This window comes from Tachyglossus aculeatus, chromosome 8 (assembly GCF_015852505.1).
Source record: "Tachyglossus aculeatus isolate mTacAcu1 chromosome 8, mTacAcu1.pri, whole genome shotgun sequence".
NCBI lineage: Eukaryota > Metazoa > Chordata > Mammalia > Monotremata > Tachyglossidae > Tachyglossus > Tachyglossus aculeatus.
The window spans coordinates 28,736,173-28,763,650 of record NC_052073.1 but is presented as its reverse complement, the minus strand read 5'-3'; the positions used below and the strand labels follow the sequence as shown (position 1 = coordinate 28,763,650).

General features: G+C 50.3%; 1 protein-coding gene across 1 annotated transcript; it reads right to left on the bottom strand.

The window, feature by feature from the left end:
• Positions 1-9,802: 9,802 nt before the first annotated feature.
• Positions 9,803-26,596, bottom strand: SLC32A1 (solute carrier family 32 member 1). Its single transcript, XM_038750752.1, has 3 exons — positions 26,327-26,596; positions 18,604-19,330; positions 9,803-12,044 (listed from the first exon to the last, which is right to left on the bottom strand). The coding sequence occupies exons 2-3, from the start codon at positions 18,970-18,972 to the stop codon at positions 10,857-10,859; spliced, it is 1,557 nt and encodes a 518-aa protein (XP_038606680.1). The 5' UTR covers positions 18,973-19,330; positions 26,327-26,596; the 3' UTR covers positions 9,803-10,856.
• Between the last annotated feature and the right edge of the window lie 882 nt (positions 26,597-27,478).

Sequence of the window (27,478 nt, the reverse complement as noted above, 5' to 3'; positions counted from 1 at the left end):
ACATGCCTGCTGTGTGTCCTTGGGTAAGTCACTTCACTTCTCTGGGCTTCAAATACCTCATCTGTAAAATGGGGATAAAGACTGTGAGTCCCATGCGGGACAGGGACTGTATCCAACCCGATTTGCGAGTATCCAACCCTTAGTACAGGATACTAAGGGTACATGTCAACAAATACCATAATTATTATTATTTATTAGGTGCTTACTCTGTGCAGGGCACTCTACTGAGTGCTGGGAGAGAGTACTTATGTGGGAATAAAACCTAGTCTCTGTCCCTTGGTGGACAGAAATACTGGAGACAGTGGGAATAATGAACTACTTTCTCTCCTATTCATTCATTCAATCGTATTTATTGAGTGCTTACTGTGTGAAAAGCAAGTACTCAATAAATACCAATGAATGAATGAATGAATACATAAGGGAGAAACTAGTTCACTGCAGGTTGGGGTGACCAGACCATGGGTCCTGGGTGGAAAGAGCAGTTTGGCCCCACTCTAAAATCTGCCTGAAATGCCAGCACTTACATGACTTAGGTTTACAGAGCCTCATTTTCTGCATCTGTAAAAGGGGAGTAATGATAATTGCCTCTCCCCACCTCCCAGGGATATTAGGAGACTGAAGTAAGATCACTGATGTCAAAGTGCTTTGGAAAATATGAAGTGCAGTATATAATCAATATTTAATTATTATTTTAGAGTCATTTATCAACACTTTCAGTATATCTCCTTGTTTGGAAGTTTCATCACAGAGCTGAATGGAGACTGGGATAGGAAGGAGATTGGAAAGTGAGAAAGAAGGGGAAGGAAATCCCAGAAGCATGCTTCATTCATTTTTTTTTTCCTAATGTGTGTTTGCTCTCTTGATGGGTGACTTTTTAGCATTTTGGACTTTTCCCATTAAGAGAGGAATAAAATTTATCTTGCTATTTTAGAAAAAATAACTGAAAATAAATAATAATTATATGGTCAATTTTCAGAGATGAAGATTTTTAAAGGGAACGAGTATTAATTTACTGTCAAAGAATATTGAGGTGTAATATATTGCTCATAGGCTGGAAATTAATAAAATTACACGATGATTTTGCAAATCTTTATTTCCCATTCCTCCCTGCCATCTAAACAAAAATCAATAAATCAAACAATTATATTTATTGAATGCTTGCTGTGTGCTGAGCACTATACTATGCGCTTGAAAGAGTACAATTTAACTGAGTTGGTAGACATGTTCCCTGCCCACAATGAGCTTACAGTCTAGAGGGGGAGACAGGCATTAATATAAATAAATAAACTAAGGGTACGTTCAAAAGTGCCGTGGGGCTGAGGGAGGGGTGAATAAAGGCTGAAATTCTAAGTGCCAGTGTGATGCAGAAGGGAGCGGGAGAAGAGGAAATGACGGCTTAGTCAGAGAAGGCCTCTTTGAGGAGATGTGCTGCTAATGAGGTTTCAAAGGTGAGAAGAGTGATTGTCAATCAGATATGAAGAGGGAGGGAGTTCCAGGCCAGAGACAGGATGTGCGCCAGGGGTTGGTGGTGAGAGAGACAAGGAAATCAATCTTTAGAATCGGTCTTAAGGGACCTCTTATAGAACCCTTTCGGATTCTTGCCAGATTTTATTTCTTAGACCCAATAAAGGATAGATGATTTTTGACATTTTCTGCAAAGCAGATCTGTAAGTCAGGGATGAGACCTAGACCCGCTACCCAAAGGGTTGAGAGCTCAGCACATGCTGCTGTCTATCTGTCATTGGGTGAATATTCATTAGCAAGGTGATGTATAGCTATTACCACCAATCCAGTGAACTTGGACATTTATAGTAACTCTTAATGCTGGAAACGATGTGGGCATTGTGAGTAACTGGCATTCCAGGAGCCCAGCCCGCCCCCTTTCTGAGTCACTAGAGCTCAAAATAAAATGATGCAACGAAGTCAGCACTAGGCGGTCCCTGGCGTTGCGTGACTCAAACGGACATTCCTTTTGCATGTGCTCTCTCTCTTTCCCTTTCTCTCTCCCTCCTCCCTCTCTCTCTTTCTCTCCCTCTCTCTCTCCCTTTCTCTCTCTCCCTTTCTCTCTCTCACTCCTCCCCCCGCCACCCCCCACCACCACCACCTTCGGACGCACAGTTCATTCATGGTTTCTGGCACCAGAAGTTCCTGTTTAATATTTTACATTGCAAATGTAGAGCTGAAGCCGAGGGGGAACCCTTCTAACAGTATTGTGTCCAGTCCATTCAGTCGATACTGAGAATAATGCAGTTATGAACCAAAGGGGAAAGGTTCTGAAAACAATGTGTCCAATCCATCCGGTTAACACTGGTGTTAATGCAGTCATATTTACAAGACACAAACTCTTGAAACTTCTTGATCAGAACAAGGAGTAAGTCGATAAACGTCTTGATCAGAACAAGGAGTAAGTCGATAGGTCCAAAGTATTTGGTGTTCTTTGGCACCACTTTAGCAGGGAGGTAGGCAGTTTGCATTGTTTTCAGTCATACCCAATATTAAATCAATCAGTGGTATCTATTGAATGGTTACTGTGTGCAAAATACTGTACTAAGCACTTAGGAGAGTACAATACAATGGAGCTGGTTGGGACAATCCCTGCCCACAAGAAAATTGCAGTCTAGGGAAGATCCAGGAAGATTCCGGGTCACAAGCTTAACACCTCCCCTCGTGAAGTGAAAGCCTGAAAGAGAATTCGTGGATTATGATTTAAAAACCAGAAGATTCTCCACCTCTGCTAATCCTGCGGTGAGAAATTCCAGAGGTGGGGACTCGGTGTAGATTTCCTGATCAGCCCACAATCCCCTGCAGTCCACTTCTGAACATCATTATCTCGGGTCCGCTGGCTAAATTCTCGCCCTTGAGGTGATGGTAGCCACTGCTAGAGACTAATGAGGTAATTAATTTAAACTAGAGAATCCTTCCTTCCCTCTCCAATCCCGACCAAACTTTGAACACGCTCATCTCGTTCCCATTTATCTCTTCCTAACGGTTTCTTCAGGAACTGTCCGTGGTTCTGTAACACTTCCTCAGTCTCCAGAGTGTGGGAGTAGGAGGGAAGGAGAGAAGCGCCTACCCCTCACTGAGCCCCCTTCTCTTAGCTTGGGAATCTTTCCAACTGGAAGAAACTGTAGGTACAGTAGAGCAGGTGCTGGAGGCAGAGAATATCACCTCACTGAGACCCTTGCCAGCCTGTCCCCCCCACAAACCCTTCCCTCTTTCTCCCTCTCTCTCTTTGTTAATGGTATTTGTTAAGCACTTACCATGTGAAAGGCACTGTATTAAGCTCAGGGATAGGTAAAAGCTAATCAGGTTGGACGCAGTCCATATCCCACATAGGACTCACAGTATTAATCCCCATTTTACAGCTGAGGTAACTGAGGCACAGAGAGGTTAAGTGACTTGCTAGAGGTCACACAGCAGAAAAGTTGGCAGATCACGAATTAGAACGCAGATCCTTCTGACTCCAAGCCCCGTATTCTAGCCTCTAGGTCACGCTGCCTCTCATTGTTGTCCCTACTTGCTATTCCTACAAATATACTAATCACACACCTGCCTGCCTCTTAACCAGAGAAACTGCTTTATCAGGGAAAAGGCAAAATATTCCATCCTTCATGGTTGGATGATTTTCCAGTCTTCAGGGAGGTGAGTTGATCCTGAGGATAAAATGTTGCTTACCAAGCTCCACTGAAGGCATGGCCTAGTTTGGAAGACCATACTCAAGCTCCACACACACAGATTCGCCCAGGAAAGCAACCATTGCATATCTGAGTGTGGAATTCATACTTTTGGGTTTCAGTGGATCAGAAGCTCCAGCTGTAGAGTGATTCGTTTGAGCAGCATGGTCCTGGAAACATTGGGCAATTAGCAGAAAAAAAAGCAGGGATTTCCTCGAAAGGATGAAAGGGGGCAGTTCGCTTACCTCCATTCATGGGGGAAATGAAGCTGCTCAACAAAGTGTCCCAGCAGGATGGCAGACTCTCGACTAGGAACTGGTGAATGGAGGGAAAATGATTTTTACGCTGCCTTCCCTATGAGACCGGAGACCACCAAACAGCTATTTAGAGTCCCCAACTCAAGAACCAACATTCCTGTGGTCTTCTCTACCCTGTTCTGTCCTTCCCACCCCTTCTTCTGCCGTTACTCCTTCTCTCAGCCTGTTTTAAATCTAGAATTAAGATCAATTTGTGGAGAAAAGAGACTCTGCAGCCTATTAGACTTCCACAATAGAAAAGGGGGGAAAAAGAATGAAGTTGTAATAATTATAAAACGGTGTTTTTGTTAAGCCGCTTACTCTGTGCCAAGCGCTGGGGTAGAAGGAAGGTACAACAGTGACAAATTGCTCTCTGGATTTGATTAAACTGACTCTTCTTGACTGCAACTATATCTGAGTGTACCGCCATTCACTGCCGCAGGAGCTGCTCCTTGGTTCTCTAATGAAACTAAAAAGAGCAAAATGACTCCTCCAGATTCCATCACCTCCTTGCGGAGCCGTCCACATCCTTCACTGAAGCTCAAACAGCTGCCCGAGGACTGGATGGATGGAGTTCCCTTTCTTTTCCCTCGGTTATAGTGGAAATCAGGCTTGGATTCCATCCTGGTGGGAGAGCCAGAGCATTGGTTGCTGAGGAAGGCGCACTTCCTTCCAGAATTTACTAAACATCTCTGACTCACGTGTAGAACACAGATTATGTGTCCATCTGTAAGGTTTAGGAGCTGTTTCTCTCACATATTTGTAAGGGCAGTGCTGAACATAAAGGGAATCTTTCGGTGTTTGGGTTTTTTTTTTTTTTAGAATCTTTATGATGCTAATTCTGAGCCAAAAGAAGTTGAATTGTAAGCTTCTCCATTTCTCAAGGACAAGGACAAGAGTGTCCTATTTTTACCATATATCTTTTTTATCATAGCACGGACTCGGGAGTCAGAAGTACCCGGGATCTAGTCCCGGGCTCCTCCACGTTTCTGCCGTGTTACTTTGGACAAGTCATTTACCTTCTCTGCGCCTCAGTTACCTCACCTATAAAATAGGGATTAAGATTGTGAGCCCCATGTGGGACGTGGACTGTGTCCGACCTGATTGCGTTGTATCTACTCCAGCGCTTAGAATAGTGCCTGGCACATAGTTAGCACTTAACAAATACAATTTTTAAAAATATGTTCCTAGACACCTAATAATACATTGCTCTATCCTGTAGGTGCTCGGTTACTAACTGATGACGAAAACAGTGTTGAATGAAGCCGTTAGAAACTTTTTTCGAGGAAAATGAGGTTCTGGCCCAACCTGGGCCCGCTCACCAATCTTCGAGGGGCGAGGCTGCTTTCTCTAAAGACAAGGGCAAGCCCACGCAACTGAGGGAGGCCCTCACACTTTTTCGGGCTCCAGGAATAATCCTGTGGAGATGTTACTCATCTAGACTGAAGGTTCATTGTGGGGAGGGAATGAATCTGTTATAGTGTCGTGTTGTACTCTCCCAAGCGCTTACTACAGTGTTCTGCACACAGTAAGTGCCCAATAAATATGACTGATTGATTGATTGATTGGAGGGATCTAGGTCGGCCTGGAAACCTGTGGGTTGTTTTCTTACTCACTCAGTCCAGGAATTCCTATAGGTACATTTTTAATGTCTATCTCAGAAGGACTTCTGAACTAAATGGGAACCGTTTTCATTTGGGACTTGTATGTTATAACCATATGCATACCCAGCTTAAGATTCTCTTGCAAAGTGGCTGCACTAAAGCCATCGCTTCCGGTGAAATAGCAACATAACTGCCTGCAGTTTGGCTGAGTTAATAATAGCAACCTAAAAGAACTGCTTTGCCCCATTTACTTCCCATGGGTAGGGAGTGGATTGTGGCTGGTTATATTTGGGGGAAGAAAGAATGATCATGCGGCAAATTTGCTGCTTTAGTCACCAACGACAGATGGTGTTTCACGGGATAGTTAAGCTGTCCCAAGTAAAAAGATATGTAGGCAGGCCCTTCGGGAGGCGATAAAGGATGAGGCAAAGGGGGCATAAACTGCTATTTTTCATCTCCTTCTTTTTCCATATGCATATTGTAAATGAAGGGTAGCCACACACACACACACATATAGTTATCCTTCATTATAGAGGACAGAAACATGGACAGTAAAATTCTATCCACGTTTGTAATTGTGCCTGAAAAAAAATGGGCTTGACAACCCACTTCACATTCCACGTCTTTACCTGCACACTGGCCCATAGCCAAATCCAGACACTTTCCCCTTCACCATCCAAACTAGTCTGTCTCTGTTCCTTTAAATCACTCCTCTCCTTGGCTTTTGCAGCCTCCTCCTCTTCAGATTTCCTCTCATTTTCTCCCTAGCTCCCTTGCCTCCCATTTCCAAGGCTGCTTCTTGCCAGTTTTCATTGTCAACATTGTCCTTTCTGCCAAACGTTTCGATCGTGGTGCCTCTTCCTTGAAGCAGTCAGTATTTTCCCATTGCCTTGCGGATGAAGACCTACATCCTCACCTTCTTTTATAAAACTCATCACTTGTCAATTCCAGATCATCACCTCGGTTTTGTTTTTCCCTAGTCCTTTACCTGCTACTCCACTACTTCCATTTTTGCATTCTCTCTCTCTCTCTCTCTCTCTCTCTCTCTCTCTCTCTCTCTCTCTCTCTCTCTCTCTTCTTTCTGAGTTTTCTTAGAACCTGCAATCCAGCCCTTTTCAACTGGTGTCCCATAGCCCACTGGTATACCATGAAAAGCTAAAATGTGAGTCCTAGGGATTTTGCGGGACCTCTGTTTTTAATTTCACCACACTATGAGGTATGTTGTTGTTTTTGAAAAGATCTTTAGAGCAGGGAATCTCTCTCTCTCTCACACACACACACACACACACACACACACACACACACACAAACAGGCAGTCTTCCTGGGAACTTATTCCAGAGAGAAAATACATAGACAGATAGGTAGATCAATATTGATAGATATTGATAGAAAGATAGATGGATAGATGATAGACAGATAGATAGATCATAGATATCAGGCTCAAACAATATGGGGCAGTCAGACCCACTCGGACAAAGACTGAGAGAAAGAGTTGATTCGCTTCATTCACTCGCTCAGCTTTCTCCAACCTCATCGTCCTCCCCACATCTAGCCGCCTTCTCTGGCCCCGAGCAAACGGACTCATCTCTTGGTGTGGTTCAGTTCAGCGAGCCCCCAACTCGGAGCCCAGCTCTCCACTGGAGCCCTAAAACTGCAGACTTAGTTTTGGTCCAGGGGTCTCTTTCTCCCTCCCCCAGACCACTTCACCTCTCGGCCTGTCTTTTTTGCCGCCTCCCCATTCCGTGATTGACAATGGAGATGGGCAAGAATCAGCGACGGAAAGACAGGCTATTTCTGGGCGGTGGTATTTCCCTCCAGGTGGTGTCCAACTCTCCCGCCGGCCCCCCCTCCCTGCTCCCGCCCCCCGCCCCCTCCCCTCTCCTTCCTTACCGCAATGCAGCGAGTCAGGGAATTTCTGGAAAGGCTTGTTCCCGGACAAGAAATCTCCCCGAATCACAACGGCCTGCAGGAGAGTGTGTGAGTGTGTGTGGGAGTGTGGGTTTGTGAGCATCCCTTGAGTCTTAACAGACAGGGGAAATGAGACCGGATCCACCGAATTTCCCCGCCCCTGGGGAGTCGGGTCCGGGGGTCTTGAGCTGGTTGACTTGGGGAGGGGGACGAAGGCTCTCCTGTGCCACATCGGAGCTTCTCCCCCTATCACCCACCTCGATCCTTGACCAGCTGCTGACGTGACCTTGAGCAGTCACTCAGCTTCTCTGTGCCTCAGTTACCTCATCTGGAAAATGGGGATTAAGACTGTGAGCCCCATGTGGGACCACCTGATTACCTTGTATCTACCCCAGCGCTTAGAACAGTACTTGGCACATAGTAAGCGCTTAACAAATACCATAATTATTATTATTATTATCAGAAGATAGTCATGCTGCGACAATGGCCTCACTAACCTTCCCACGGCCACCGACGGAAAAATGGAATTCCAGAAAACAAGTTCAAGATTGGAGCATCTCCAGGCACTATTGTTTCTACTAAATGTCCTACTGTGACGTGTTAAATACCCCATTTACATCCTGCACGGTAGATGATTCCAGGACGATAAACCACACTCACACAGCGCGAAGATGCTTATTTCCCATCTTCCTTAGGAATTCATTTTTTTTCTCTAGGTCGAGAGGACAAAACGTAGCTTCAAGCAGGAGAAATCAACCAACCATCCCTACCCCCAGACGGACGACAAGATATCTCTGCCTCTTTAAAATCCAATCCTCCCCAAGGTCCGGGTTGGTTGGTCGGTTGGTTTCAGAGGCGGCTTTTTCAGTGGCTATTTCTATTCTCCTTACCTGCGTGAGAGTAGAAATAGCCTTCATTCTGAGGCCTAGAGCGCCTAGCCGCAGCCCCTCTCAGATATTCTGCATATCGTTATTTTAAAATCCCTTTTTTTCCGAAACCGAAGTAGGGCTTTTATAAATTCCCTTCCTCCACCCTTTCCCTTATATCCTAGCTCCTTCCTACCATCCCGTCCCCTACACCCTTCAACCGTGAGAGGTGATACCGGGACACGGGGTGTGGGGGGGGGGGGGAGAAGAGAGACAGAAAGAGGGAGAGAGGGAAAGGAGGGGGAAGGGAGAGAGAGGAGAAACAGAGAGAGGGAGGGGGGAAGGGAGAGGAGAGAGAGAGAGGGAGGGAGGGGGAAGGGAGAGAGAGGAGAGACAGAAAGAGGGAGAGAGAGGGAGAGGAGGGGAAGGGAGGGAGAGAGCGAAAGGGAGAGACAGAGGGAGAGGAAGGGGGAAGGGAGAGAGGGAGGGAGGGGGGAAGGGAAAGGGAGGAGAGTCAGAGAAGGTGAGAGAGAGGGAGGGGGGAAGGGAGAGAGAGGAGAGACAGAGAGATCATCATTCCCGAAGAAATGATTCCTACCCACCTGATCTCACGGTTTCGTGACTGCAAATCGGTCATTCTAACCTTCAGCCTGAGAAGGAAGGCGCAGAGACGGTGTTATAAAAGATCTGACAGTTTCGCTGGGGGAAGGGGAGAGGAGCTATGTCCAGGGGGAAGGAAGGACCTCTTACCTGCCGATCCAGGGGACGATGCTTCGGCAGGGGGCAGATCCCGTCTCCCAGGTTCCAGTTCTCTGAGTCCGGAACCCGAGGGGAATAAAGAGGGAGTTAGAATCCGGAGCTATCATCACTTCTCTGCTCGCCAAAGGGTCGCCTTCCCAGGGCTCTGGGTCTGGGGGATGGCCTGTCCCGCTATAAACTACCCGTCTGGGAGGGGAAAATCTATTTCAATCCCCAGTCCGAAGGCCGGCTGGAACCTCTTTTGTTCGGATCGTTCTCCTCCCTGCATCCGGGGGAGAAGGGACGGAGATTGCACCTGGGGAAAATGGAATTCGAAGGTATCTCCAGCCTCACCCCAGATCTGCCCAAATCCTGCTCCGGGGAATAGCCGGGGTCTATCCTCGATCTGCGGAATAGCGGGGCTCTGGCCCTACCGGGAAATAGAAAGCAAGATGCACCGTTTGCATCTCTCTCTCTCTCTGTCTTGTTTCTGGTTGAATCTGAGGACAGTCCGTCAGCTAATGATCTTCCTCCTGGCCTTTCAGTCACAACCGGGAATTGTTCATTGGTTTGATTTGAAAAAAAAAAGCACACAAACAAAAAAAAACCCGCATTCTCCAGCCCTCAGAGGAATGAATTTGGGGCGTTTGTCTTTGCAATGTTTCTAGTTGGTGGTGTGTAGGGAAAATCGTCTAACAAACCATCCGAACCACACAAGTTTTTTTTCCTCTTTATTTCTTGATATATTTATGTACCATGTTATATGTTAAAGATAGATTTTTTTCTGATATACATTTTCATCTTATTTACCACAATTACACCACACATACATTTGAAACAGCTCCACAGGTCTGGTAGATTGCACAAAATGGTTTTTGTTTAGTTTCCTGAACACTTCCGAACCAACAACTCGCGTATGTGTGAGGTTTTTTTTTTTTCCTTCTTCTTCAAATTAAGAACAAAACGAAAGACCCCGAAACGAAACAGAATTTCGAGTCTGTGATTCCAGCCGGAGGCAAAAACGTTACAAAATGGGAAGCGCTTTTTGCTAGAAATGGTTCAAACGTGGAAGAGTCTGAGCGTTTTATCGGTTGGAAATTGACCCCCAGGTGCAAATCCCGCTGAGCGTTGGAGGGTCGCCGCTGTGGCTTTGGTGTCCTGGACGCCCCCCAGATGCGCAGCACGTGTCTGAGTTCCACCCGCGCCCCCGCACACGCACACGGGAGCACAAAGTCGCGTACCTGACCAACACGTTGCGCCCCTCTCTAGTGGTCTTTAAACGCCCAGCATTCGTTGCATAAAAGTGTCCCCCCGTGCCACCCAAGAGGCCAAACAGCTCCACCCCAGGAAAGGGCGCTTTCCCTCGACAAAGACCCACAGATCCCCATCACACGCGCTCGCCACCCCAACCGTTAAAGAAAAGAGACAAGAAAACCACCAAAGGAGCCTCGAGTTGGGCTCCTACGCGATCCGGAAAGAAGAAACCAAAAGGGAGATTTTACAACTTAAAGCTTCGGATTTAAAAAGAAAGAGATAAAGGAATGGGATGAGAAGGAAGCGGAGGGAGAAGGCAGGGCAAGTCCTCGGCATTCGTGTTTCCGTCGCGGGGACTGGATTTCATGGGCGTGCCTGGCATGGAGTTGGAGGGTCTGGTCTCCCGAAGGCTGCTCAACGTGGTTCGGTTTTGTAGATGGTCCCCCCCACCGCCCCCCACCCCCGGGGGGAGGGAGGGGGCGGCCTCGGCGGGCCCCCTCCAGCCCTTCCCCACCTCAGTCTTCCGAATTGGTTCTGTACGCCTCGATGAGGCCTTCCAGGGAATGGACGAAGCCGGACACGCTGCAGATGCCCCCGATGACGAAGATGGCCACGTCGAAGAAGACGTGGTGCCAGAGCAGCTTGCGCCAGAGGAGTTTGAGGTGAAAGAGGCTGGGGAGGAGGAAACAGAGGCCGGCCCCGGTCAGGCTGCCCGTCAGGCCCATGAGGAGGGCGAAGTGGGGCACGTAGATGGCCATGAGCAAGGTGAAGACGACCAGGGCGCAGCGCAGGGTCAGGCCCCAGGACTTGAGCCGGCCGTCGCCCCCGTAGCAGTTGGGGAAGAAGGCCCTGCTGCCGTCCTGGAAGAGGGAGCGCTCCAGCACCTCCACGGCGGCGAAGAAGGGCAGCGGGTAGGACAGCAGGGCCTTGGCCACCAGGAAGATGTTGACGATGGCCCGGATGGTGGACGGCAGGTTGTCCGTGATGACCTCCTTCGTCTCGTCGGCCCACGTCAGGTAGGCGACCAGGGCGAAGAGGCCCTTGAGGATGCAGGCGGCGATGTGGGTCCAATTCATCATGCAGTGGAACTCCCCCGGCTGCTGCATGTTGCCTTCTAGGGACGGGAGGAAGATCTGCGAGGTGTAGCTGAAGACGATGATGCCGATGGAGATGGGGAACTTCTTCACGTCGATGTAGAACTTGACCTTCTCCCAGGCCCAGTCCCGGGCCCGGGACAGGCAGTAGGCGATGACCAGGATGTTGATGACGAAGTGGGCCAGGGTGCAGAGCAGGCTGAACTTGGACACGGCCTTGAGGTTCTTCAGGAAGGCGCAGGGCAGCAGCACGGCCGTGGCGATGATGGACCACGACTTCTGGGAGACGGGCAGGTTGGGGAAGCTGTTGTACATCAGGTTGCCGCTGACCACCACGTAGAGGATGCAGGTCATGACCAGCTCGATGATCTGGGCCACGTTGACGATGCGGCCGCCCAGCTTGGGGAAGCGCGGGGCGCAGCAGGCGTTGGCGATGTCCACGTAGGAGTCCCGCACCCGGACCACGTCGCCGTCTTCGTTCTCCTCGTAGAGGCAGGCGATGAGGATCTTGCCCGTGTAGCAGCACACCACGGCCGCGAAGATGATCAGAAACAGCCCCAGGTACCCGCCGTGCAGGATGGCGTAAGGCAGGCCCAGGACGAACATCCCCTGCGAGGCGCAAAAGCGTGCCCGCTGCGGAGGGCTTCGCAGAAGCGCCCCGCTCCGGGGATGGGAGGGCCGGGGGACCGAGGGGGAAGGGTGGCCTAGTGGAAAGAGCACGGGCCTAGGGGTCAAAGAGGTCACGGGCTCTCATCCCGGCTCCATCAGTCAATCAATCAATCAATCAATCGTATTTATTGAGCACTTACTGTGTGCAGAGCACTGTGCTAAGCGCTTGGGAAGTACAAGTTGGCAACATATACTGTCATAACTGTCTCTATGTGTTGCCAATTTGTACTTCCCAAGCGCTTAGTCCAGTGCTCTGCACATAGTATGCGCTCAATAAATATGATTGATTGATTGATTGATATAGAGACGGTCCCTACCCAACAGTGGGCTCACAGTCTAAAAGGGGGAGACGGAGAACAAAACCAAACATACTAACAAAATAAAATAAATAGAATAGATATGTACAAGATAAATGAATAAATAGAGTAATAAATATGTACAAACATATATACTTATATACAGGTGCTGTGGGGAAGGGAAGGAGGTAAGATGGGGGGATGGAGAGGGGCACGAGGGTAGAAGTAATGATAATTACTTAGAAGTAATGATAATTATCATGGTGTTTGTTAAGCGCTTACTACGTGCAAAACACTCTTCTAAGCGCTGGGGAGGATACAACGTGATCAGGTTGTCCCACGCGGGGCTCACAGTCTTCATCCCCATTTTACAGATGAGGTCGCTGAGGCACTGTGGCCCAAAGTCACACAGCTGACAAGCGGCGGAGCCGGGATTTGAACCCACGACCACTGGCTCCCAAGTCCGTGCTCTTTCCACTGATCCATAATAATGATAATAATGGTGTTTGTTAAGCGCTTACTAGGTGCCAAACCCGGTTTCCCCCCTTAATAATAATAATGGTGTTTGTTAAGCGCTTACGAGGTGCCAAGCACTGTTTCCTCCCTTAATAGTAATGATGGTACTTGTTAAGCGCTTACGAGGTGCCAGGCACTGTTCTAAACGCTGAACTGTGAACGCTTCTAGACTGTGAGCCCGTTGGGTAGGGATTGTCTCCATCTGTTGCCGAATTGCGCTTTCCAAGCGCTTAGTGCAGTGCTCTGCACACAGTAAGCGCTCAATAAATACGATTGAATGAATGACTGTTCTAAGCACCTGGGATAGATAGAAGGTAATTAGATTGTCCCACGTGGGGCTCACGGCCTTAATCCCCATTTTACAGATAGAGTCAATGAGGCACAGAGAAGTTAAGTGACTTGCCCAAGGTCGCACAGTAGACAAGCGGCGGAGCGGGATTAGAACCCACATCCTCTGACTCTCAAGCCCGTGCTCTCGCCACTAGGCCATGCTGCTTCTCTGCTTGGTGACCTTGGGGAGGTCGCTTCACTGCTTTGGGCCTCAGTGACCTCATCTGCGAAATGGGGATTGAGACTGTAAGCCTCACGTGGGGCTCGATCTGCTTGCTTCCTTACCTGGACCTAGCGGAATTCCGCGCGGGAAGAAAAGGAAAGGAAAAGAGCCCGGTGGAGGGAGGGTCAGGGGAAAACGTCGCGGGCCCAAGCCCTCGGGGCCACGGTAGGGCCCGGGGTGGGGGGGCATGGGAGCGTCCTGGCTGAAGCCCCCGTGGGGGATTGTGTCATCGGCATCACCCTCCTCGCCTCGGCTATAACGCTCATAAGGATTCTCATCATTTTTAGACTGTGAGCCCACTTTTTAGACTGTGAGCCCACTGTTGGGTAGGGACTGTCTCTATGTGTTGCCAATTTGTACTTCCCAAGCGCTTAGTACAGTGCTCTGCACATAGTAAGCGCTCAATAAATACGATTGATTGATTGATTGATCATCATCTCCCCTGCTACCTAGCATTCTGCCTGGACCTTTCAGTGGGTCGGGGGATGCATCTGTGGGTCTCACAAGGAGCCCATGCTGCCCTTCCCCTCCCCACAGCACTTGTATATATTTGTACATATTTATTGCTGCGTTTATTTTATTTGTACATACTTACTACTCTATTTTATTAATGATGTGTATGTAGCTATAATTCTATTTGTTCTGGAGGTATTGACACCTGTCTGCTTGTTTTGTTCCGTTGTCTGTCTCCCCCTTCTAGACTGTGAGCCCGTTGTGGGGTGGGGACCGTCTCTATATGTTGCCGACTTGTACTTCTCAAGCGCTTAGTACAGTGCTCTGCACACAGTAAGCGCTCGATAAATACTATTGAGTGAATGAATGAGAGGAACGGGGACCCGAAGATGAGACTCTCCCGGCTGAATCCGCTACACCAGCTGGCCGCCCCTCGCACCCGGGATTTGGGGAGCCACGGGGGTACAGCGCATTGCTTTGCATGTATGTACCGCTCCCCGGTATTTTCGTGGGTTTTTTTGAAGCAGAATAGTTGACAGAGTAATAATAATAATGATGATGGTATTTGTTAAGCGCTTACTATGTGCGAGGCACTGTCTAAGCGCTGGGGGGATACAAGGTGATCAGGTTGGCCCACATGGGGCTCACAGTTTTAATCCCCATTTTACAGATGAGGTAACTGAGGCCCAGAGAAGTGAAGTGACTTGCCCAAAGTCACACAGCTGACAAGCGGCGGAGTCGGGATTAGAACCCACGACCTCTGACTCCCGAGCCCGGGCTCTTTCCACTGAGCCACGCTGCTTCTTCTAGACTGTGAGCCCGCTTTGGGGTAGGGACCGTCTCTATATGTTGCCAACTTGTACTTCCCAAGCGCTTAGTACAGTGCTCTGCACACAGTAAGCGCTCAATAAATACGACTGAATGAATGAATGAAGCCCGGGAATCTGAAGGAACCGAGTTCTAACGCCGCCTTCGCCACTTCTCTGCTGGGTGACCTTGGACAAATCATTTAACTTCTCTGTGCTTCCGTTACTTCATGCGTAAAATGGGGATTAAGACTGTGAGTCCCGTGTAGTACACGGACTGTATCCTACCCGATTATCTTTTGTCTGCCCCAGCATTTAGTGCAGTGCCTGGCACATAGTGTGCCCTTAACAAATATAACGGTCATGGTTTCTAATCCCGGCTCCGCCACTGGTCAGCTGTGTGACCTTGGGCAAGTCACTCGATTTCTCTGTGCCTCAGTTACCTCATCCGGAAAATGGGGATGAAGACTGTGACCCCCCCACGTGGGGCAACCTGATTTCCTTGTACCTACCCCAGCGCTTAGAACAGTGCTCGGCACATAGTAAGCGCTTAACAAAGGCCATTATCATTATTATTATTAAATACAATTTTTTTAAAAAATTGGAGCATGAAGATAATCGCGGCATGTTTGTTCTGTGGCTGATTGCCGTGGCCTCTTTCCTGAGGGGAGCCCGAGGAGCCCCGCTGGACAGTAAACACGCTGTGGGCAGGGATCGTGTCTACCAATTATTTTATATTGTGCTTGTCCAAGCGCTTCGTACGGTGTTCTGCACACAGTAAGCGCTCAATAAATACGACCGATTGATGGATTGAGGATGTGTGGTTTCATTTCCTGCCCACAGCGGATTTTGGAAACCGTTTGGCTCAGCGGTTTACAGGAGGGCCTGGGGGGCGGGGGGGAAGGAGGGGGATGGGGGAGGCGCCTCCAACAGCCAAAGACCAGCAGCCTCAACTGACCCTGACTATCTCTGCTCCCTCTGCAGAAGCCTGACCTGAACGAAGGCCTTGGCAGCCCGATACCCGGTCTTCAGGCCGTCATCGGCCTCTAAGCTCATTGTGGGCAGGGAATGTGTCTGTTTATTGTTACACTGTGCTCTTCCAACCGCCTAGTTCAGTGCTCGGCACACTGGAAGGGCTCAATAAATACGACTGAACGAAATACGGTTGAACGAGTGAACGAATAAGACATTTTCTTCTCTTCCACAGCCCCTCCGAGGTAAAGGAAGCGGAGAACCGTTACGGTGTGGATGGGGGGAAACTGAGGAAAGGGGAAATAGGTGCCGAGCAGGGAGCCGGAACGGAGTTTTCACGATTTCGACGTTTTCTCGTGATGGTTTTCGATTTACTGGACTCGGAATAAGTCACCGAATCCGTTCCAGGATCTCTGACAATTTCTGCGCATCCTCCACTGGCCCTGCCTCCTCGTCTTCCCCTTTATCTATCCGTCCCTCCTTCCTTCCTTCATTCATTCGATCGCATTTATTGAGCGCTTATTGAGTGCAGAGCACTATACTAAGCGCTTATCACCTCTCCCCCTCCTACCTGCCGCCGCTAACCTACTCACTGTACCTCGTTGTCGCCTGTCCCGCCGTCGACCCCCGGCCCACGTCCTCCCCCTGGCCTGGAATGCCCTCCCTCCACACATCTGCCCAAGCTAGCTCTCTTCCTCTCTTCAAAACCCTACTGAGAGCTCACCTCCTCCAGGAGGCCTTTCCAGACTGAGCCCCCTTTTCCTCTGCTCCTTCTCCCCTCCCCATCTCCCCGACTCCCTTCCTCAGTTTCCCCCCCTCCACACTTAACGGTTCTCCGCTTTCTTTACCTCGGAGGGGCTGTGGAGTTCCTTCTAGATTGTTAGCCCACTGTTGGGTAGGGACCGTCTCTATATGTTGCCAACTTGTACTTCCCAAGCGCTCAGTACAGTGCTCTGCACACAGTAAGCACTCAATAAATATGATTGAATGAATGAATGAATACCCCTTCCCCACCCTACAGCACTAATGATTATTTGTACGTATTTATTATTCTATTTATTTTATTAATGATGTGTCTATATCTACAATTCTATTTATCTATTTTGACGCTACTGATGCCTGCAACACAGAAAGCGCTCAATAAATACGATTGAATGAATATCTGTCCACTTGTTTTGTTGCCTGTCTCCTTCTTCTAGACTGCGAGCCCATTGTTGGGTAGGGATTGTCTTTGTTGCCGAATTGTACTTTCCAAGCGCTTAGTACAGTGCTCTGCACCCAATAAGCGCTCAATAAATACGATTGAATGAATGAATTAATGAAAAGTCCCCCACAGCAATTAAGAGAGACAATCCCTGCCCACATCGGGTTTAGAGTCTTCTTTCCTTTCCGCCCCCACCCTGGGGGTCAGTGCTTCTTGGTCCCCCATTCCCTCCCGAAGCCCTCGGCCACGTCCTCCGTGTCTCTCTGGGGCCCACGGACTCTTCGTCCGAGAGTTTCCCTGACAACCCAAGCCCCCGCAGGGCCAGCCGAGGGTAGAAGCAGCGTGGCTTAGTGGCAAGAGCCTGGGTTTAGAAGTCAGAGGTCATGGGTTCTAATCCCGGCTCCTCCACTTATCGGCTGTGTGACTTTGGGCAAGTCACTTCACTTCTCTGGGCCTCAATTCCCTCATCTGTAAAATGGGATGAAGGCTGTGAGCCCCATGTGGAACAACCTGCTTACCTTGTATCTACCCCAGTGCTTAGAACTGCGCTTAGCACATAGTAAGCGCATAAATACCGATATTATTATTATTATTATTATTATTATGGGGATGAGACTGTGAGCCCGACGTGGGACAACCGGATTACCTTGTACCTCCCCCAGTGCTTAGAACAGTGCCTGGCAAATAGTAAGTGCTTAACAAATGCCAACGTTATTATTATTATTATTAAAATAAGGATGAAGACTGAGAGCCCTACATGGGACAACCTTATTACCTTGTATCTACCCCAGTGCTTAGAACAGTGCTTGGCACAAATAAGCGCTTAACAAATACCAATATCATTATTACTAAAATGGAGATGAAGACTGTGAGCCCTATATGGGACAACCTGATTACCTTGTACCTACTCCAGCGCTTAGAACAATGCTTGGCACATAGTAAGTGCTTAACAAATCATCATCATCATCATCATCAATCGTATTTATTGAGCGCTTACTATGTGCAGAGCACTGTACTAAGCCCTTGGGAAGTACAAATCCCAATATTATTATTATTATTATTATTAAAATGGGGATGAAAACTGAGAGTCCTACATGGGACAACCTACCCCAGTGCTTAGAACAGTGCTTGGCACATAGTCAGTGCTTAACAAATACCAATATTATTATTATTAAAATGGGGATGAAGACTGTGAGCCCTGCGTGGGACAGCCTGATTACCTTGTACCTATCCCAGCGCTTAGAACAGTGCTTGGCACATAGTAAGCGCTTAACAAATCCCAACATTATTATTATCATTATTAAAATGGGGATGAAAACTGTGAGCCCTACATGGGACAGCCTGATTACCTTGTACCTACCCCAGCGCTTAGAACAGTGCTTGGCACATAGTAAGCGCTTAACAAATCCCAACATTATTATTATCATTACTAAAATGGGGATGAAAACTGTGAGCCCTACATGGGACAGCCTGATTACCTCGTACCTACCCCAGCGCTTAGAACAATGCTTGGCACATAGTAAGCGCTTAACAAATCCCGACATTATTATTATCATTATTAAAATGGGGATGAAAACTGTGAGCCCTACATGGGACAGCCTGATTACCTCGTACCTACCCCAGCGCTCAGAACAGTGCTTGACACATAGTAAGCGCTTACTAAATCCCATTTTCCCTCCTTTTTTCTTTTTTTTTTTACCTGGATGGCGTTGGTGACGTTCCAGCCGGCTTCCCAGGCGGTGATCTTGGGCTTGTCCTGGCCGGACAGGTCGGCGCGGCCCCCCTCGTCCTTGGCGTCCGGGGGCGTCCGGGGTCCCGCCCCGTCCCTCTGGTAGTGGAAATCGCCCTCGACGGGGGGCTCCCCGCCGTCCTCAGCCTTGAGGACGTCCATCTGCAGCCCCTGCCGGTGCTCCAGCTCCAGGTCGTCGCAGTGGGCGAAGCCCACCGCCTCCTCGTCCGTGGCCGCCTGGAAGCCCATCCGGGCGAACATGCCGCTCACCTTGGCCTGGGACTTGTTGGAGACCGAAGTGGCCACGTTGGACAGCTTGCTCCGGATGAGGGTGGCCATGGCTCTGCCCCTTCCCCGAGAGCCCCTCTCTCGTCTGGGCGCGGCTTCTCCTCGGGATGGGAAGGGGCCGGGGGGCTCCCCGGGGGCGGGCTATCTCCACTCCCTCCCGGCGCTGGTCCTTCGGTCCCGCCGGGCGCCCCGGGTCATGACCTGGCTGGGCCGGCGCTGGGAGATGCGGGGGGCCTGGGGGGGCTGCCCAGGCGGCCCCGGCGGCGGCTTGGTCAGCGGGAGCGGTGCCAGGGCGATGCGGGGGAGCCGGAGGGGCGCGGGGATGCGGGCCGGGCGAGCGGCATCGTCAGACGGCCCGCCACGCAAGCCGGCCGCCCTGCGCGCCCCGTCTGCTGCCCAATGCGTTCAGCTGGCAAACGGAATTGGAAAAAAGGAAAAAAAAATGGGGGGGGGGGAGGGAGGAGGGGGCACTGCTGCATTTCTGGGGGAGGTACTTCGACGCCTCGCCGAGGCCCTTCCTTCCTCCACCCTTTCCTTCCCTGGCGGTGCCCTCCCCCTGCACCCCCAAGTCTTCGCCCTGCACCGGGTCCTTCCCCTTTGGTCCCCACCCGCGGGAAACAGCCCCCCCCCCCATTCCAGACCCCGTGTGCGGTCCTCTCCAGCCCCCAGCGGGGAGCCCGGGGGTTGGGGGCTGGGGAACAGAGCTGCCCAAGCAGAAGAAGACCCTTAGGAAAGCGGAGGAGCCCTCTCCCCTCACCCAGCACACAGAGGAACAGTGTCACAATTATGCGCCCCTTTCATCAGGGAGGATCCCTCACATTCAACCTCCCAGGAATCCCAGTCGCTGGGGAACAGAGCTGCCCAAGCAGAAGACGACCCTTAGGAAAGCGGAGGAGCCCTCTCCCCTCACCCAGCACACAGAAGAACAGTGTCACAATTATGCGCCCCTTTCATCAGGGAGGATCCCTCACATTCAACCTCCCAGGAATCCCAGTCGCCCAGGTAGACCCTTCCAAAGATACAAGTCAGCTCAGGGGGTGACCAGGGCCGACGAGACCCTCTAAACACACACACACACACACACACACACACACACACACACACACACACACACACTCTCCTCAAGCTATAACTTCGTCGCGGAAATAATCCTTCGATGGAATCGCCCGTGCATCAGTGAAACCGTACTGAGCGCTCATCGTGGGCATCATCGTTGTCCCCGGAGCACGGTTTTGAGGGGTTAGGAGGGGTTACGGGGCGGATCTGAATTTTGGGTCGCTACACGCCAGGGTCCGAAGGAAGACACTGAGGTCCGCCTCGGCGGGAAGGGGGGAAAGAGAGGGAATGCGTGACCATGGTCCATAACGAGAGAATCGTGATGACCTGTGCGTCTTTTAGCAGTTAGACACCCACACACACACACACACACACACACACACACACACACACTCTCTCTCTCGCTCACGCGCGCGCGCACACACACACACACACGTGTTTCTTAATCATACGTTTTGGGTGAGGATTCCCTCCCACTCCCCTAGCATTTCTCCGAAAACGAAATGATCGAATCGCCCGGCAGCCCACCTCCTCTTGGGCTCCTTCCTGCGAGTCTGGGGTCTCTCCGAACAGGGAGAGCCCCCAGGGGCTTTGGATGAGGTCTGCCCTCACCCCCAAAGGGTCCCAATCGCCGCAGTGTCCAGCCCGCGGGTAGGGGGAACCGAGCCCAGGGTCTCTGCGGGACCCGCCGCCCCCTCCCCTGATCCCCTCCCTTCCCCGCCCACCTTTCAGTGAGCAGAAGTCTCTGGGGGTTGTGAGAGGGGGGGATCGTCTTTGTTATTCTAAGAAAACGGGAACAAAACACTGAGCAACGAATATGTCGGATTCACAAACGGCCCCCGCTGTCTGTCCCGCCCCGCCCTCCTCGCCTGGCCATCCTTAAGTCTCCCCCCCCCTCCACTTCCACCTCCCGGTACCCCGCCTCTCCTCTTCCTCCCCCCTGGACCTAAGAGACCCTGGGCTGGGCTTTACAGCTGCTGGGAATTGTCTTTTTTGGTTATTTGTTGTTTTTTTAAATCAGAATAGCGGGATCTAAAAATAGCACGCGAGGCCCGAGTCTTTCGGGAGGGAGAGAAAGCCAGCTGGCATTTACCCTCTTCCCTCTCTTCTTGCTACGCGGTTTAACCGGGATCGGGAGGAAAGGGATATAACGTTCCCCAAGGGCCGGAGGTCTCTGCAGGCGCCCTTTCCCGGAATTTCCACCTCCGGAATCCCGGCTCCCACTTCCCACATTCCCAGACCATTCCCCAGCGGATCCCCCACCCCTTCCCCAACCTCCCACCCGGGGGCTAGAAGCTTCTGCGACCCCTCTGCTCCCGAAGAGGAATTATTACAAACCAGTGCACAAATAGGTCGGAGAGATCAGCCCGCGTTTGCTCCAGATTTTCTGAGCGCTCCCGCCAAGAGCCCAGCCGGGGCTTAAAGCAACGAAAAACGGGAGCCACGGGACGGGGCTAGCAGGACTCCTGGGCCCGCTCTTCCCGACTCTCCCACCAGCGCCCTGTGGGTCACCAGTCTCGGGTCCACCTGGGGCTCCTGATAAAAATCATCATAATAATTCCTGGGGCTCATGATAATAATAATAATGTTGGTATTTGTTAAGCACTATGTGCCAAGTACTGTTCTAAGCGCTGGGGTAGATACAGAGCAATTAAGTTTTCCCAGATGGTGCTCACAGTCTTAATCCCCATTTGACAGATGAGATAACTGAGGCACAGAGAAATTAAGTGACTGGCCCAAAGTCACAAAGCTGACAAGTGGCGGAGATGGGATTAGAACCCACGACCTCTGACTCCCAAACCCGAGCTCTTTCCACTAAGCCACGCTGCTTCTCCAATTATATATATAATATATATGTTGTGCTATATGATATAATGATGATGATGATGGTTTTCATTAAGCGCTTATTATGTGCCAAGCACTGTTCTAAGGGCTGGGATAGATACGAGGTAATCAGGTTGTCCCACGTGGGGCTCACAGTCTTTATCCAAAATAACTGCAAGCGCAGCTCCATTTTAGGGACCCTCCACCTCAGGTGGTCTGGACTGGGAAAGGGGGTGGAGATTCAGGAGGGGGGCTTCTCGCATTAGCTGCAGCCTCCAGGCACGACCCTCTTTCAGCCACCCTCTCATAGTCATCCCTCCACCCGGCCCAGCCCGTTTTCCCCTCCCCATCCCATGCCAGTTAGTCAATCAGTAGTATGTAATAATAATAATAATGGTATTAAGTGCTTACTATGTGCCAAGCAATGTTCTAAACGCTGGGGTAAATATAAGGTAAATCAGGTTGTCCCACGTGGGGCTCACAGTCTTAATTCCCATTTTACAGGCGAGGTAACTGAGGCACAAAGAAGTTAAGTGACTTGCCCGCGGTCACATAGCAGACGGAGGTGGGAATAGAATCCACAACCTCCCGTGCTCTTTCATGCATGCATTCATTCATTCAATCGTACTTACTGAGCACTTACTGTGTGCAGAGCACTGTACTAAGCGCTTGGAAAGTACGATTCAGCAACAAATAAGGACAATCCCTGCCCAACAATGTCCCACTAAGCCACGTGTACTGAGCGCTTCCTGAAGACAGAGCGCTGTACTAAGCACTTGGGAAAGCAAGACCCAACAAAGTTGGGAGACAAGGGCCCTTGGACGCAAGACGCTTCCACTCTAAGGGGGCCACTGGTCATCCTCTGGCAGCTGTGTCTCCACCTCGAGATTGTGGGCGGCATGAGGGGGTGAAGTGTCCCTGGGGCCTCTGCTAAGCACTGTGGCTAGCCTGCTTCGGCGGGCAGAGGTCCACCCTCCAGGGAACCATCCCAGCCCAGCCCTAAGCAGCTACAGCTCCGGTCCATTTTCCATCGATCATGAGAGGCAGGGGGGTTTGGTGGAAAGAGCAGAGGACTGGAAGCCAGGAGACCTGGGTCCTCATCCCGGCTCTTCCCCTTGCCTGTTGTGTGAGACCTTGGGCGGGTCACTTAACTTATCTGTGCCTCCGTTTCCTCATCTGTAAAATGGGGATAATGATACTGATATGATGGGGATAATAATAATAATAATAATTACGGTATTTTTAAGCGCTTACTATGTGCCAAGCACTGCTCTAAGAACTGGAGTAATAATAATAATAATAACAATAATAATAATAATAGCATTTATTAAGCGTTTACTATGTGCAAAGCACTGTTCTAAGCGCTGGGGAGGTTACAAGGTGATCAGGTTGTCCCACGGGGGGCTCACAGTCTTAATCCCCATTTTACAGATGAGGGAACTGAGGCACAGAGAAGTGAAGTGACTTGCCCAAAGTCACACAGCTGACAATTGACGGAGCTGGGATTTGAACCCATGACCTCTGACTCCAAAGCCCGTGCTCTTTCCACTGAGCCACGCTGCTTCAAGGTAATAAGGGTGTCCCACGTCGGGCTCACAGTCTTAATCCCCATTTTACAGATGAGATAACTGAGGGACAGAAAGGTTAAGTGGCTTGCCCAAGGTCACACAGCAGACAAGTGGCAGAGTTGGGATTAGAACCCACGTCCTTTGACTTCCAAGCCCGTTGCTCTTTCCATTAAGCTGCTTCTCACTAAACTACGATGGATGAAATGCCTGTTCTCCCTCCCTCTTGGAAAGTGAGTCCCTAATTCTTTTATCTCGGCCTCAGTGCTTAGCACAATGCTTGGCACATAGGAAGCGTTGAAGAAACACCTACAGCCATCATTACCTTCTGTTACCTACGCCCCAACCCCCAAACTAAGAGTCGTTTTGACAACAGCCCTAGCCCTGGACTGGGCGGTAGGGATGAGGGAGGAGAGCAAGGGGGAGAAGATAAGATTTTGGCCGTTGATAATAAAAGTAATAATAATTATTATTATGGTATTTGCTAAGCGCTTACTAGGAGCCAAGCACTGTACTAAGCGCTGGGGTGGTTACAGGTAAATCGGGTTGTACACAGTCCCTGTCCCACGTGGGGCTCACAGTCTCTTTTCTTTTCTCGAAGCATTTTCCCATTAATTGTCTCATTTTATTCTCATCTTTATTAAGTACTCTGGTTGTGGGCAGAGAACGTGTCTACCCACTCTGTTTATTGTACTCTGCACACAATAAGCGCTCGGTAAAAGTGATTGACTGAACAATTACAGTAGGGAGACAAGTATTACTATCCCCATTTCACAACTGAAGAAACTGAGGATCCGAAAGGTTCCGAAAGATGAAGAGGACCTGAATTCTAATCTGGATTTTGCCACTTACCTGCTGCATGACCTTGGAAACGGCACTCGACTTCTCTGTGCCTCAGTTTCCTCATTTATAAAATGGAGATTTAATACCTGTTCTCCCTCCTCGGAGCCCGGGATGGGACAGGGTCTGTGTCCGAGCTGGTTATCTTGTTTCTACTCCACAGCCGCGCAAGGTACTTAGCACGTAGTAAGCGTTTAGCAAATATTCCAGTTCTTATTATCTCCCCTCACCTTCGTCCCAGCCACCACACAGGCAGCCGTTTTGACAAGGGCTCCAGCCAGTAGCGGGTGTTTGGGATGGGAAGCAAGGGTGAGCGGAGAAGACTGGTCTTTGGGCAAATTTTCCTCTGGGATTTAATGCCCCCTTTCCTCCATGTATGGGCCTCGTGCTTGCCTCTCCCCAGGGATTCACGGGACTCTTCAGGAGTGGCTACTTAAGGTCAGGCATAGTGCCTGTCACCTATCGTACTCTCCCCAAGCGTTTAGTACAGTGCTCTGCCCACAATGAGCTCAATTTTTATGGCATTTGTTAAGCGCTTACTATGTACCTGGCGCTGGGTTGGAAACAAGCTAATCAGGTTGGACACAATCTGTGTCCCACATGGGGCTCGCAGTTTTTAAATCCACAATTTACAGATAAAGTAACTGAGGCACAGAAAAGTGAAGCCATTTACCCAAGGTCACACAGCAGACAAGTGGCAGGGCGGGGATTAGAACCCAGGTCCTTAATAATTATGGTACTTGTTAAACGCTTACTCTGTGCCAAGCGCTGTTCTAAACTCTGGGGGGCGGGAGGGTAGATACAAGTTAATTAAGTTGGATGGATACCGTCCCTGTTCCACAAGGGGTTCCCCTTCTTAATCCCCATTTTACAGATGAGGTAACTGAGGCACAGAGAAGTGAAGCGACTTGCTCCAAGTCAAAGAGGGTTCCCCTCTCCCTCTTCCTTCCCAACTGCTCTGAGGGTCCCCATGACTCCCCCCGGCAACTCCTGGTTCACTTCTTAGCAGGGTCCCTGCTGCTCTGGGCTTTTGGGAAGAGACCAGGATTTATTTACCTTTCTAGTCACCCCTGCCCCTCCATCTCTCTCCCCAACCCCCTCTTCTCCCTCCCCGGCTTTTCCAGAAGGCCCCCGGCAGGAATAAGACAAGAAATCTAGAGCCAATATTCGACCGAGAAGCAAGTGTGGCTGAGTGGAAAGAGCCCGGGCTTGGGAGTCAGAGGCTGTGGGTTCTAATCCCGACTCCACCACTTATCAGCTGTGTGACTTTGGGCAATCCTCTTAACTTCTCTGTGCCTCAGTTACCTCATCTGTAAAATGGGGATTGAGACTATGAGCCCCACGTGGGACAACCTGATTACCTTGTATCTCCCCCAGCGCTTAGAACAGTACCTGACACATAGTAATAATAATAATAATGATGATGACGGCATTTGTTAAGTGCTTACTATGTGCCAAGCACTGTTCCAAGCGCTTAACAAATACCATCATCATTGTTATTGTTGTTATTATTAAAGTCATCCCCTTCCCACTACTGAGCGTTAAAAATGAAATTTCTCAAGCGCTCAGTACAGTGCTCTGCACACGGTAAGCGCTCAATAAATACGATTGAATGAATCCCGCAACCCCGGCTTCCTCCGCCCCCTTCTCCTCTCCCGCAAACGTAGAGCTGGAACCGCAGAATCCGAGCCCGGGCGAGCCTGCCCCTACCCTCAGCCAAGGGGGAGGGAGCAAGCCTTGCTCTGCCCACCACCATTGCACACCCCATATACCAAATACACATCAAATACACATTGCACTCCATCCCTCCCGCACACACGTATGACACATCGCGAACCGCTCCCTGCGTCCTTATCACAGCCTGCAAACTGCACACTCCCCACCGCGGACTGGACTATCGTGTGCACAACTTTGGGGTCCAGCCCCCGTCCGTTCGGCCCCCCGCAAAACGCATCCTCCCCCCCGCAAACCGCCTCTTCCCATCGGGTCTGTGCGTGGAAGAGGAATTCGCAGCTGCGTTCCTGGGGAAGCTCTCCAGAACACGCCTGCACACACACAAACACACACACGCCCACACACTCTCCACAGGCGTACTCACAAGCCCTGACACACACGCTCACCCCTTTGAGGTTGTTCCGAGAACCACTTCTTCAAGCTCCGGGAGGAGCGGAAAGTGGAGCGGGAGGATGGAGAGGTGGGAGGGAGAGGAATGGGGCAGGAATGAAATCTTCAGACACACAGACGGTCCCCCAGGGGTAGAGGAAACAGCACTAAAATCAAATAAAGAAAAGGGGTGGATAGGGTTGAGGGGGAAAAGAGAAGGAAGAGAAGGAAATTAAATGGGGGGGACTGAAGAGGAAAGAAAAATCAGAGATTGGAGAGAAGGAAGAAGTGACACAGAGAGGGAAAGGACAGGGAAAGAAAAGCTTTTGGCTCAATCTTTATCGAGAGGGAGGGGGAGAGAAGAGACGAGAGGAAAGAGGGATAAAGACAGAGGAAGAGGGAGGAAGAGGGAGAAAGAGAGAGAGAGGATAGAAAAAGAGAGGAGAAGGGAGGAGAAAGATAAAGAGAGATAAAAGGAGAAAGATAAAGGGAGAAAGGAAAATGTAGAGAGAGAAAGGGGGAAAGAGGGAGGAAGAAAGAGAGAGAGGGAGAGAGGAGGAAGAGAAAGAGGGAGAAAAAGAGGGAGAGAGAAAGAGAGAGAGGGAGATAGGAAAGAGGTTGAGGAAGGGGTGGGGGAGACAGAGAGAGGAGGGGAGAGAGTGGGCTACAGTTTCTCTGGCTTTCCCTTACCTATCGGAAGGCATATTGTCCCCTCGTTCCCTTGATAAGAAACCGGGGCCGGTGCAGAGCGACCCGGAGAACGTGGAACAATCCTGACCGGGCTACTGCTCGCCTTCCCTTCTAAACTCCCTTCCCAGAAAGGGGTAGATCAGATTCTGCACAAAGGTTTAGGGGGTCTCCAGGGAGCTGTGGCGTAACCCGGGGTTTCCAAGAAGAGCGTCCAGCCCACCCCTCTTCATTCCACTAAGTGCGGGGGAAGGGGCTGGGGGCTTCTGCGGGGTTAGGGGTGGAGTATCCGGAGCCTGTCTGCGTCCTGAAGAAACTTTTGCCCCCCTCCCAAATTGGGGTAGGAACGAAGAGCCCACGTATTTATTAAACCCACCCAATATCAAAACCCCGGATTGCTACCCTTGTTGGATCCAGGGTGGGACAGAAAAAAAAGCATTTTCCCGCATGGGTGGGAAGATGGAAATCCACATGCTTGTTAA

Bases quoted from the DNA above. Each gene is read 5' to 3' on its own strand.
- SLC32A1 (XM_038750752.1), bottom strand. From the start codon at position 18,972: ATGGCCACCCTCATCCGGAGCAAGCTGTCCAACGTGGCCACTTCGGTC. The intron at 12,045-18,603 runs GTAAAAAAAAAA...TGCGCCTCGCAG, and splicing joins ACGTCACCAACGCCATCCAG to GGGATGTTCGTCCTGGGCCT.